This window comes from Choloepus didactylus, chromosome 17 (assembly GCF_015220235.1).
Source record: "Choloepus didactylus isolate mChoDid1 chromosome 17, mChoDid1.pri, whole genome shotgun sequence".
Classification (NCBI taxonomy): domain Eukaryota; kingdom Metazoa; phylum Chordata; class Mammalia; order Pilosa; family Megalonychidae; genus Choloepus; species Choloepus didactylus.
The window spans coordinates 68,976,941-68,989,129 of NC_051323.1; the positions used below are offsets into that span (position 1 = coordinate 68,976,941).

The 12,189-nt window shown below is 35.7% G+C and overlaps 1 protein-coding gene across 1 annotated transcript; it reads right to left on the reverse strand.

The window, feature by feature from the left end:
* Positions 1-9,608: 9,608 nt before the first annotated feature.
* Positions 9,609-10,220, reverse strand: LOC119512137 (inorganic pyrophosphatase 2, mitochondrial-like). The gene has a single exon (XM_037806634.1). The coding sequence runs from the start codon at positions 10,197-10,199 to the stop codon at positions 9,609-9,611; it is 591 nt and encodes a 196-aa protein (XP_037662562.1). The 5' UTR covers positions 10,200-10,220.
* Between the last annotated feature and the right edge of the window lie 1,969 nt (positions 10,221-12,189).

The following is a 12,189-nucleotide window of genomic DNA, read 5'->3' on the forward strand; positions in this document are numbered from 1 at the left end:
CCACGGAAATAGCAGTTAGGGCATGTTGTACTTGAAGCAAATTGTTGCGAGTGCCTCATGCCCTCCTTTCTCACAATGAATCTCCTGTCTTTTGCATAAAAAAATATTTTAATCAGATAACCCATTACACATCAGTATTAGCAAACACTCACCTTTCTTTCCTAATATCGTTTGCAGCACATAGAGCTGTTTGACTCGAATAGCTATGTTGCAGGAAGCATGGAATTCTGATCAAAGTTCATTGATATTGAAAAAGCTTACTTAGCAGGTGCCTTGGCTATCTGCTTTAATGAGTCTGAGCCATATTCATCCTTTCTCCTGCTACTGGTGTGTTGAAAAAAGACAGAAAAAATAGGTGGCAGGGGTGTTAGTGACACCACGGGCACAAACTTCCTTGATAAGCTTTGATTTAGAGTTAAGAGGCAAACCCCCAAATAACTCCTGAGGTGCCTGTTCCTGCTACAGCAGCAGGTAGCAGAGACTTATGGAATTTGTCTTCCTTAAGTGATAGTCAGTAATGACTCAATATGATTTTGACCTTATTTTTAGTCCATTAGGTACAAAGGCAAAGTGCACTCCCAGGTGCAATTTGAAGCGATCATTTCAATCAGGAAGTGCCAAGTGGTAGCAAAATAGAGGATCATCACCCAAAATTATAGAACCCAATGCCAGTTTCAGACGATCTTGCATTTTGGTCCAAATAAAGGTAAGCCCTGCATATCCCATCCTCTGTGTTTTTTAGGCTCTTCTTCCATTTCTCCAGTTAAAGCATCTGCTTCTTTTCAGATGAACATAATCAATAGCAACTGATGATTAATAGAGTTAGATGTTGCTGCTGAATCTGGGATGTGAGGGCCATTGAACACACAGGTGACAAAACAAGAATCATTAGAAGTTTAGGCACTGAAGAAGTAAGTGGTAGAGATAACTATCATGGCTGATGAAAACAACAACAATGGGTAACAACTTTAATTGAAAGTCTGATGTGCCATATACTTTCTTTAATTTAGGCATTCTTTCAATCAATCATTCTTTCAAAATATTGTTTAAATATCCATTTTGTGGTAGGTGCAATGTTAGGCAATAGAGGGTCGGTGGTGAACATGGTAGCTATGATCCTTTCTCTGGTGGAGTGTGGCGGTAATTATGTGTTGATTGCTGTGAGTGTGTTATACTCTGAGTTAAAGCAAGTTTGATTCTTGAGTGAACTGATTAACCATTTGATGGTCTAAGAGGAATTCTGCAGTAGGACCTGTTTGACTTTAATGCTTATTTTATGTGGAAAATTGCTTGATGAAAACATAATCGTTTTGACCACATGGGAAGCATTGGTTTTCTATTGATGCATAACAGATTACACCAAATTTAGTGACTTAAGACAATAAACATTGATCTCAGTCAGCTTCTGTAGGTCAGGGATCCAAGTGTGACTTTTCTGGGTGGTTCTGGCTCAGTCCCTCATCAGGTCACCATATTGGTAGGCTCCAGGGATTAGAATGTGGAATAATTTGGAGGGACTATTCTGCCCACCACATCTGTCCTTTTCTCCCCAAAGATTCACATCCCTCTCAAATGCAAATTACATTCACCCCACCCCAAGTTCCCCAAAGGTATCTTAGGTGCTATGGTGGGTTGAAGCTGTACACACCCCAGAAAAGCATGTTCTTAAAGTTAATCCATTTCTGTGAGTGTGGACCTATTGTAAGTATGATCATTTGATGAGGCTACTTCAGTTAAGGTGTGACCCACCTCATTGAGGATAGTTCTTTATCTTCTTACCGGAGTCCTTTATAAATAAGGATGAATACAGAGACAGAAAGCTACAGAAGCAAGAAGCGGAAAGCAAGGAGACCCAGAAGAGAAGGAAGAGACCAGCAGACATTTCCATAGGCCTTGCCATGTGGCAGAGGAGCCAAGGATCGCTGGGAGCTGGGCTCAGGGAGAAAAATTGCTTTGATGATGCCTTGATTTGGATAGTTTCTCAGCCTCAAACTGTAAGCTAATAAATTTCCATAGCTGTAAGTCAGCCTATTTCATGGTATCTACTTTGAGCAGCACAGGGAACTAAAACCAGCGTCAAAGGTTGGTCAGGTCTGCAATCATTTGAAGGCCTAGCTGGGATGGAGTACCCACTTCCAAGTACACTTAGGTGACAGATGGCTGGAGACTTCATTTCTTCACCATATGGGCCTCCCCATAGTGTTACTCATAATACACCAACTGGCTTCTTCCCAAATGACCCAAGAAGGAGAGAGCCGAAAACGAACCTACAGTATCTTTTGGAAATAATGTACCATCATGTCTGCTATATTCTAGTGGTCCCATAGACCAACCCTGGTACAGTGTGGGAAGGGACTATTATGTAAGGGCACAAACAGCATGAGGCCGAGGCCATTGGAGGCATCTTGGAGGCCGACTGCCACATGGGGCATTCATATTAGTGAAAGAGGAAAAGCTTTTACAATTTTAATTTACAAATACCTTAAAGAGTCAATGGGTAACAAATGAGATTTTTTCTGTCAACAAAACAAAAGGACTTTCTACTTTTTTTTTTTTTTTTTTACCACATTGCCTGGTTATTTTATTAAATCAATTAAAATATTCATGGGTCACTTTTTGAATCTCATACCGGTGTGGTTTATAAAAATGAATTGTCTTTCTGCACGGTTCTGATGAGGTTTTCTCTTTTATATTGCTTGTTAATCAATAAGTCTTCTCATTAGAAAAATCACAGGGACTGTATTAGTTTTCTATTGCTGTCATGATTGAGTACCACAAACTTAGTGGCTAAAAATGACACAAATTTTTATCTCACAGCTTCTGTAGGTCAGAAGTCCATGGGCTCAATCAACTACATCCTCAGCTAATGGTTTCACAAGGCTAAAATTAGGGTTGGTGGCAATGTTACATTCCTGACTGGAGACTCTGGGGAAGAATCTACTTCCAAGGTTTTTGAGGTCATTGCCTGGATTCAGTTCCTTTTGGTTATAGAACTGAGGTCCCCATTTGCTTGCTGGATATCAGAAGGGAACTGGGCTTTGCTCCCGGAGGCTGCCTGCATTCCTTTTCATGCTTTCTGTGTGGCCTCCTCCAGCAACGCTGTGTCATGTTCCTCCATTCTTCAAATCTCTCTGACTTCAACCAGAGACATTTCCCTGCTTTTAGAGCTCATGTGATTAGACTGGGTTCACCAGATAATCACTGATAATCTATCCTAAGATTCATAACCTTAATTACAACTGTAAAACACCTTTGCCATGAAGGTAAAATATTGGCAGGTTCCAGGGGTTAGAGTGTGGACATCTTGGGGACTGGTCTTACTACTGCAGTCTGTCCTCTTGCCCCAAAATATTCAAGTCTCTCCAGAATGCAAATTGCATTCACCCCATTCCAAAGTCCCCAAAGGTGTCATCCAGTTCCATCATTAACTCAAAGTCCATAATCTCATCATATCAAAATTTCCAAATTTCATCATCTAAATTAGGCGAGGGTGAGGATCTTGGTATAGTCCTATTAGTACGGTGCTTTGCTCACGATTCCTCTCCAACTGGGAATCTGTGAAACCAGAGGGGCAAGTTCTCTGTACCTAATATTGTTACCTATACAATGGTGGGACAGGCATAGGTTAATAATTACTAACATTCTATTTCCAACAGTGGAAAATAGAACATAAAATGGAGTCATTGATCCAGTGTTTTCAGCTGAGTACTTTTATAAGGCTGCTTTCTGCCAGTAGAATTTTGAGGGTCTGACAGCCTTCCTTCATTTTGCTCTCTCTCTCTCTCTCTGTCTCTTTTTGCCCTTTTAAGTCCAAGCTGGCAATGTTTCTGCTGATATAAAATTCCCAAGAAACTTTGTGGGCTTTGTGTGCAATTCAGTGGGTTCACTCCACTAGGCAGAAGCCATGTCAAGAACTCTTTCTTGAGATAATGCCTTCTCTATCTACGGCTTCTGCCAAGATGGCTGAGGGTCTACACCCTTAGGCTTCCTGAAGCCCGCTGCTTAGATGGAGACGATCTGTGAGGCATTCCCTCAATCTCTTCAGAGAGCCTCTTGCATGACTTAACACTCTGACCTTATGTTTCTGAGATTTTAGTAAAAAGTTGTATAGTCACACACTTTACTCCATGTCACACTTTTGGAAGCAATCTCATAATTTTATTGTCTTTTGACATCTGCAAAGGCCAAGAATTCCACAAATCATCAAGTCCCAGTTCCTTTATTGTTTAAAAGTTCTTGCCTCAATTTCTCTTTCCCCTCTCACATTTCACTATAAGTGCATGAAGAAACCCAAGAAGTCTTCAAAGTTTTTCTTGGAAATCTCCTCAGCTAATTATCCAAGTTTATCTTTTATAATTTCTGTAGGACCCAGTTCTCCTAAGCTTCTGCTAATATATAACAAGGACCGTCCTTCCTGCAGTTTCAAATACCATGTTTTTCACTTCCTCCCGGTACCTCCCCAATAGCAACTTTAATGCCAATATTTATACAAATATTCTATCCATGGCTATTTAGGTCATCTCTAAGGCAACTTAAGTTTTCTCCCTAATGCTCCTTCATTGACCTAAAAGTTTGATGGATTATCTTGATACTGGTATAGTTTACCTCACAAAGTAATCTATCTTTCAGATTCTTAGTGCTTTTATAATTACGAGACTAAAAGAATTTGTTTATATTTAATTTCTATAATATATAATATTTCTTTATAAAAATAAGTTTATCTGTACTACCTCTTCTAGTTACGGCAGGAAATCTTACTGATAAAGGCACGCTTTCCTTCTGAAGCCAATCAATGACTCATCTTTCTCAACAATGCACTCCAGGCCGTCTTTAGTAACTAAATATCAATGAAAAAAATGAAAATTATCTGTGAAATATTGGGGTGCCTCATTCTATTATCTGACATAATCATTGTAAGAAATATAACCAGAAACATGCCTAAATGTACAAAACCAAAATAATGAAGATGACTTATATTTACATTTGATGAAGCCTCTCATGTTAACTCCATATTAAACAAAGAAAAATGGTTCCTATAATTTTTGTTCATAACAATATTTAATAAAACTATTTATGATCATTACTATAATTCTCAAACAACTCAGAATAATACAAACAATAAATCAAGAAATCCCCAATTTTCCACTACCCAGAAATAATTGCTCTTAATATTTGTTTCAAGTCAGTTTGAATAGCTTTCTTTTCATATATATGAATAGGGTGATAGAATAGACAGATGGATACCATAAAGAGAAAGAAAAAAAACCTTCAAAAATAGAACAGAATGTACATGTGTTTCATATAAAAAATGTGAATAACAGAAAAGGGAGTGAAAATAAAATTATAGTAGTTGTGGAATATTAAGTAGATGTTTCTTCATTTAAGAAATTTTAAAAGGATGTTTCTAAAACAAAAGGTAAATGTTTAGAGGTCACCTGTTTAGGTAATTATATATTTCAACTTCAGTAGTATTTTATTTTCTCACTGGGAAAAAAGTATACACTTGCATTTCCTTATACAATTACACGGCTTTATATTTTCTGATTTTTGCCAGTCATATATTTACATTTACATTGTCAAAAATGTTTACTAGCCATGGCCTATTGCATATCCACATTTTTTGTCTTGATTTTGCATTTAATTGACTACTTGTACACTTTCAGCTCTTGCCTTAGAGTCTTCATTTTTGAGGTTTTTATTTTACTTCATCTCTTTGGTGGCTGAATTTTTTCCTCAGATAGTACTCTTTTTTCCATAAAGGATCCTTTTTCTTTCAGTCTTGAGAATTTTGTTCTGGCAACTTTGAACTTAAAGGAAATCTCATCTGCTTATAAAATTCTTGAGGTTTTCTTTCCATAAGAAGTTGACATTGAACTACTGTCTAGAGTGATTTATCATTTTTGCATAGAAGACTAGGCTACTATGATGTTGCTCTCTTTAGGTGATTTGCTTTTCTGCTTAGCTGTTCATAGTTTCACCTTTAAATGAAGTAAGTGACTTCGCCAGAATATGGGTTTGCTCACCCACTTCTATCCTCCCCCCCAAAAAAAACTGGAAAAGAATGCCCAAAAGTATTTGAATAACTTTTTTCTCTCTCTCACTTTTTTTTTCACTGTTATTTCCTCAGCTTTATTCACCAGATTCATCAATTTCTGGTGTTTCATATAAAATGTGTTTATATAAAATGTGATCTCCTTTACCTGGTTTTAAGTCATCGTAATCCATTTTATTTTATATGATTTCCTCAACTCTGTTTCCACAACCTGATAGTCTAATCATTTTGTTTGTTTACTAAATTTTTTTCTTCTCTTTAATGGTATTATATTGTCCTTAATCTTTCCTAAAGTACACAGTTTTACTTTTATGTTCCTGTGGTATAATTTACATGTGGAAAAATGAACCCATTTTAGTTTACAGTTCTATGAGTTCTGACAAAAGCATACATTTGTGCAACCACCACCAAAAAAAATTTCTATAGAATCATTCCATCAACCTAAAAATTTACTTGTGTCCCTTTGTAGGCCAGCCCTCTCCCCTCCCCAAGACCCTGGCAACCACTGGACTTTTTTGGTCTCTATAGTTTTGCCTTTTCCAGAATGTCATATAAAGGGAATACTATAGGATGTAGTCCTGAGTCTTTCTTCTTTCACTTAACCTTCTCCATTTTCAATACATCCATATTGTTTTGGGTATCAGTAACCTGTTCCTTTTGAAAGCTGAATAGCATACCATTAGATGAATGTAATGCAGTTGTGTTATTTTTATACATTTCTCTTGGAATCAATGACTTTGCTAAACTCATTTATTTGTTCTCACACCTTTTTTTTTGTTATTTTTTAGTGTTTTCTACATAGACAATCATGTTATCTGTGAATAGAGGCAATTTTATTTTTCCTTTCTAATTTATATGGCTTTTATTCTTATTTCTTGCCTAATTTTATTCCCTAGAATCTCTAGCAAAATGAAAAATTGAAGTAAGGTTACCATATTTAGCAAAAATAAATGTATGGGACACCCAGTTAAATTTGAATTTAAGATAAAAAAACAATTTTTGGGGAGAATTATGTCCCAAATATTGCATGGAAACAAACTGTATACACTAATTTTTCTGAAATTCATTTTAAACTGTAGATCCTTTATTTTTACCAGACAACTCTAAATAGGAGTAATGAGATTAGAAATCTTTGCCTATTCCCTATTTTATTATAAATGCATTTAATCATTCACCATCAAGTATTATGTGAGCTAACAAGGGTTCTTTGCAGATACCTTCTATTGGGTTAAGGAAATCCTCTTCCTTTCCTCTTTTGCTGAGAGTTTTATCATAAATAATATTGAATTTTCTCAAGCGCATTTTCTGCATTGAGTGAGAAGACTATAAGGTTTTATGAATTCTTTTTTCCATTGACATGTATATTATGTTGATGGATTTTTTAAATATTGGAACAGCCCTGCCTTCCTGAGATAAATCCTACTTGGTCAGGATATAGTACTCTTTTTATGCGTGTTGCAAAATTCAATTTTCTAAGGTTTGGACGAGTATTTTTATATCTACTTCCATGGAAGAAAATGTTGTATAGTTTTATTTTCTTTGAATGTCTTTAGTTGTGGTATCAGTGTAATGCTAGCTTCATAAAATGAGTGGGGAGATGTGCCTTATCATTCTATTATCTTTAAGAGTTTGTACAGAATGGATTTTATTTCTTCCTTAAATACTTGGCAGAATTCGCTAATGATGCCATCTGTCCTTAGAGTTTTCTTTGATGAAAGGATTTTAACTATGGAGTCCATTTATTTAACAGCTATAGGATTATACAGAGTGATTGTTTTTTTCTTGAGTGAGATTTGGTGGTTTGTCTCTTTAAACTAGTTTGTCAAATTTCTGGGCATAAAGTGTTTAGTATTATTCTCTTATCATCCTTTGAATGTCTGTAGAATCTGTTGTGATGTCTCTTGTCCATTCCTGATATGGTAATCATGTTTTCTCTCTTCCTTTTTCCTTCATTATTCTGGTTAAAGATTCATTGACTCTATTGATATTATTTATGAATTTTATTGGTCTTTTTCCCAGAATAAGTTCTCTGTTTCATTGATATTCTCTAATGTTTTATTTTTTCATTTTCAATTTCATTAATTCCTGTTCTTATCATTATTGTTTTCTTATTTCTTCTTGCTTTAGGGTTATTTTCCTACTTTTGTAAGATGAATGAAAAGATCTTTGATTTGATACATTTTTTCTTTTATAGCATTTGATGCTATAAAATTTCCCTCCAAGCCCTGCTATAATTGCATTCCAGACATTTTTACATATTGTGCTGCCAGTTTACTTTTTTTTTTGTAGTACCATATCTCCTTGCCCTTTTATTTAAAAGAAAAGACAAAGGTGGGAAATTGTCTCATGCTACAATTTTGTCCAAAAGAGGGAAGGAAACAGGGAAGTAAAAGAAAATACTGTTTCCAATTCTATGGAATTTTACCAAATGAAGTGATACAAAGACATCTGCACAAAGCTCTAATTCCAATTCTACAGATGTCGCTTCTCACAGAACTAAATATGACCACAACTAGCCCTCTAAACAAAATCTATGGGAAACAAGAACTTATGTTTTTAAAGGCATCTTATAAACATTCACCAGAGACAACAGTTCCATTCCACATAAACACATTCACTGTATTTCTGCATCACAAATAGAGGTTCTAACTTAGGGAATTAATTAATTTTAATAGTTTATACTTACTCAGAATCTCTAATAGATTTTCTTGTTTTCCATACTGGTCTGTATATCCGTGATTAATAGTACACAGACTAACAAACAGTAACCATTTTAGTTGTCCCTTCCTTCTCTATTCTCCTTTTCCACACATTAAACTCTTATGAGTCAAAAGTTGTACTAAAAATATATATTAGCATCATGAAAAATAATGGAAATTAATACACTTTAAAAATAAGTACTACCATTAACACACAAGGTAATTGTACATTGAGGCCTATATGTATTATATCAGAAAACACTTCTCAGAAAAGACTTAATAGATTTTTTCCAAAAGTATTCATTACCAGTTTACAAGAAGTTTCTCATGATCAATAGCATGAAAACAATACAGATGCCTTATACATAGTAGAAACTCAAATATTCATTTTATTTTTTATTTTTCCAACCTGATTTTGATTTGAAGGATATAACAAAATGACTAAAAGCACAGGCTTTGGATCAGACAGACCCACTGACATTCTAGCTCCATTGCTTAATAGCTACCCCAAAGCACTTAAAAATGTGCCAACACCTCCAAGAAATTATCTCATGATCTTTTAACTTAAACTGTTTCCTTTAGCACTAACTTTGAAAGTTCTTATTTTTTAAAGATCTTTCTACTTATAGAAGAAGAAAAGCTAAAAATAATGGATTCAAAATATTTCCTAGAACAACAAAAATTTAGAAGGTGGGGGGGACCCTAAGGATTATTTACTGATTAGATGATCAAACCCCACATTTTTAGAAATGAAGAAATTATGTCTCCAAAAGGTTAAAAGACTTGTCTAAGTCTAACAAACAAACAAATAACTAACAAACATGAGTGTATTTTTAAATTTAGCCCTCCTGCACTTTTCACCACATCATAGGAATATGATTGAAACCGCAAAACTTTGAGGCTTCAGGATCATTCACATTGGTAGCAATTAATTTCCAATCTGTTTCACCCTGATCAATAAGAGCCAAAATCCCAAGGATCTTCACATGAATAACCTCTCCGTGAGATAAAACCTTTGAGCCTATTTCACAAACATCAATAGGATCATTATCTCCACAGCAGTCTGTGCTCTTATCTTTTCGATAGGGATCTTCCCAAGTCTGAGGGAGGGCACTGTAATTCCATATATAACCCTTATGAGGGAAGACATTTGCCACATAGCGTAGCTTGCCATTCTTTGCATCTTGTTTAATGGGATTCAATGGCTCCTCGGTGGCAATCTCCATTTTAGCATTTGTCCAGCGAGGTACTTCTACACTCATATTAAACACACTCTCATGTTCACCACTTCGTGCTCTCTTTGTGGGAATGTCATTTTCCTCTCTAGAGTCCACCTTCAGAGGAATATCATGAAAGGGGGAAATGTAGTGACCAGATACATTCTTGAAGAAGAGGCGGTAATCACACGAGTCGGGCTGGCCACGCTCCTCAGTGCGGTACAGGGCCATGGCACGGCCTGGCCCGGGCCCTGCGTTCTGTTCCCCTGGCTGTCGGGCAGCAGCGAGGCCTCCTGGCAGTTAACATTTAATCTGACTTGATAATCTTAGCATGGTTATTTTATCTTATTAATCTTTCCTTTGAATTTATTTTTTGGAGAAAACCTGTTCTCGTTAAGTACTTTCAAAGTGTGTAATATTAGTTATCTAAAATCTCTTCTGTTTTCTGGGGTAAATCTTCTAATGTTCACCATTTTCATGGCTTTTGCTTAATAACATGCATGGTATTGTGAACTTCATACTTCTTTCTGTTTTTGCCATCCAGTATGTGTTGCTGGGTTGTGATCTGCTGGTTACTGCTACTCTTCTGTTCGCTCTGTCAACTTCACAGTCATTTTCAACTGTATTCATAGATTATGATCAGCAGTCTCTCTTTCACTTCCCATTAGGGAGGGTGGAATTTGTTCTATAAAAGTAAACACTCCACTTTTCACATGGCTTTCTCACATACCTAAATTTAATTGCTTTAAACAAGACTTATTTGGATGAATTTTTCAGAAGGTGAAAAATATTTGGGGAATAATCTATTTTCTGGTCATAGTAAAAGTGTTTTTGTCTATCTTAGTATCCTTCTTTGGTTTGATTTAATTTTCATTTTATTCAGCACATATTCTTCTCATTTTGTACTTGAAATTATTGATATTTTCTTTTGTCATTAAGATAGTATTACCTTAAGAGTAGCATTAACATAGTTAATATTAATTAAGATTGTACTTTGTGCTATGCACCCATCTTGTCTGGGATGCCTAGAAAATAAGACCTAAGAAAACTCTTCTGTATTCAGGCTTTATTAGGAGGTTTAATTCCAGAACAGCGTGAATGAAGGGAAAAAGGAAGTGTATTTAAAAAGAAATTAAAAGAAATACAAAGTGGCTGCAGCTTTATAAGAAAACCCAGCTGGTTGGTCTAGCTCAATGGAATGACATCCACACAAGCCTGCCATGTCTCAGAAATGTCTGTTAGGGTGGTAAAAACAGAAAGCCCTTTTATCTGCTTTCTGTTTTCCATCTCCTGCCTTTGGTCAGAATTCACCCCTTTCACATTGATTCCCAGGCATTTACAAGGGAGCAAATGTGTGTGAGGGGGTATATGTGCCTAAACTGGGTTCAGGACTATATCCAATACGACTTCCTTCCCTAAAGCCTCATAACAACCCCATAATGGTATTACTATTTTTCCCCATTGAGCGTAGAGATATTATGCAGCTAGTATTCACAAGAGTTTACATTTGAACCCAGGCACTGTGACTTCAGCTCTGAACCCCTCTGCTATATCACCTTGTTTTCTGAAAGTTCCTAAGGACATATGACAAAAATATTATTACCCTGATGGTATTTAATATAAACGTCAGTCTGTTAGGTTCATGAGCAGACATCCAACCTATTAATGTTAACACCCTTACAAAAATAAATTTGATTTTTCCTGAATCAATTCCATAACTGTGTTTTTCTTTTTCAAAATAGAGTGTTCTGAAAGAGTTGTTCAAATGTCAGTAAGTCTCCACAAAAGTAAACATGACACCCTTTTATTCTCTTTTTTTTTTGATAATTCTTTTTTAATTAAGAATCATCATTTCTGTAATCTCCTCATTCTTTGCTGGGTATTTAAAGGACCAGGTTGAAATATATACTTTCACCCTGCACAATCTACTAGATGAAGAGAACATCAATAAAATATCCATACTGTGTATGCCCTATAAAACTCTTTTTCACATCATTTGCAGTGCAGAGAGAGTGGGGTTTTAATAGATACCTCAGCAAATTGACAAACTGGAGCATGTCATGGAACTTCAAGGTAAATCTTCAAAACTGTCAAGAGAATATTTTATTTCATCTTTAAAGAAGGAAGCTGTTTGTGTAAAAGGCTCACAGCAACAGCCTAATTCTTGTAACCTGAGGTAATCTAGGTATTCAATCTTTAGTTTCACTTTGTCAGATAAATA

What these genes read in the sequence shown, in the direction of transcription:
- LOC119512137 (XM_037806634.1), bottom strand. Translation starts at nt 10,199, where the DNA reads ATGGCCCTGTACCGCACTGAGGAGCGTGGCCAGCCCGACTCGTGTGAT.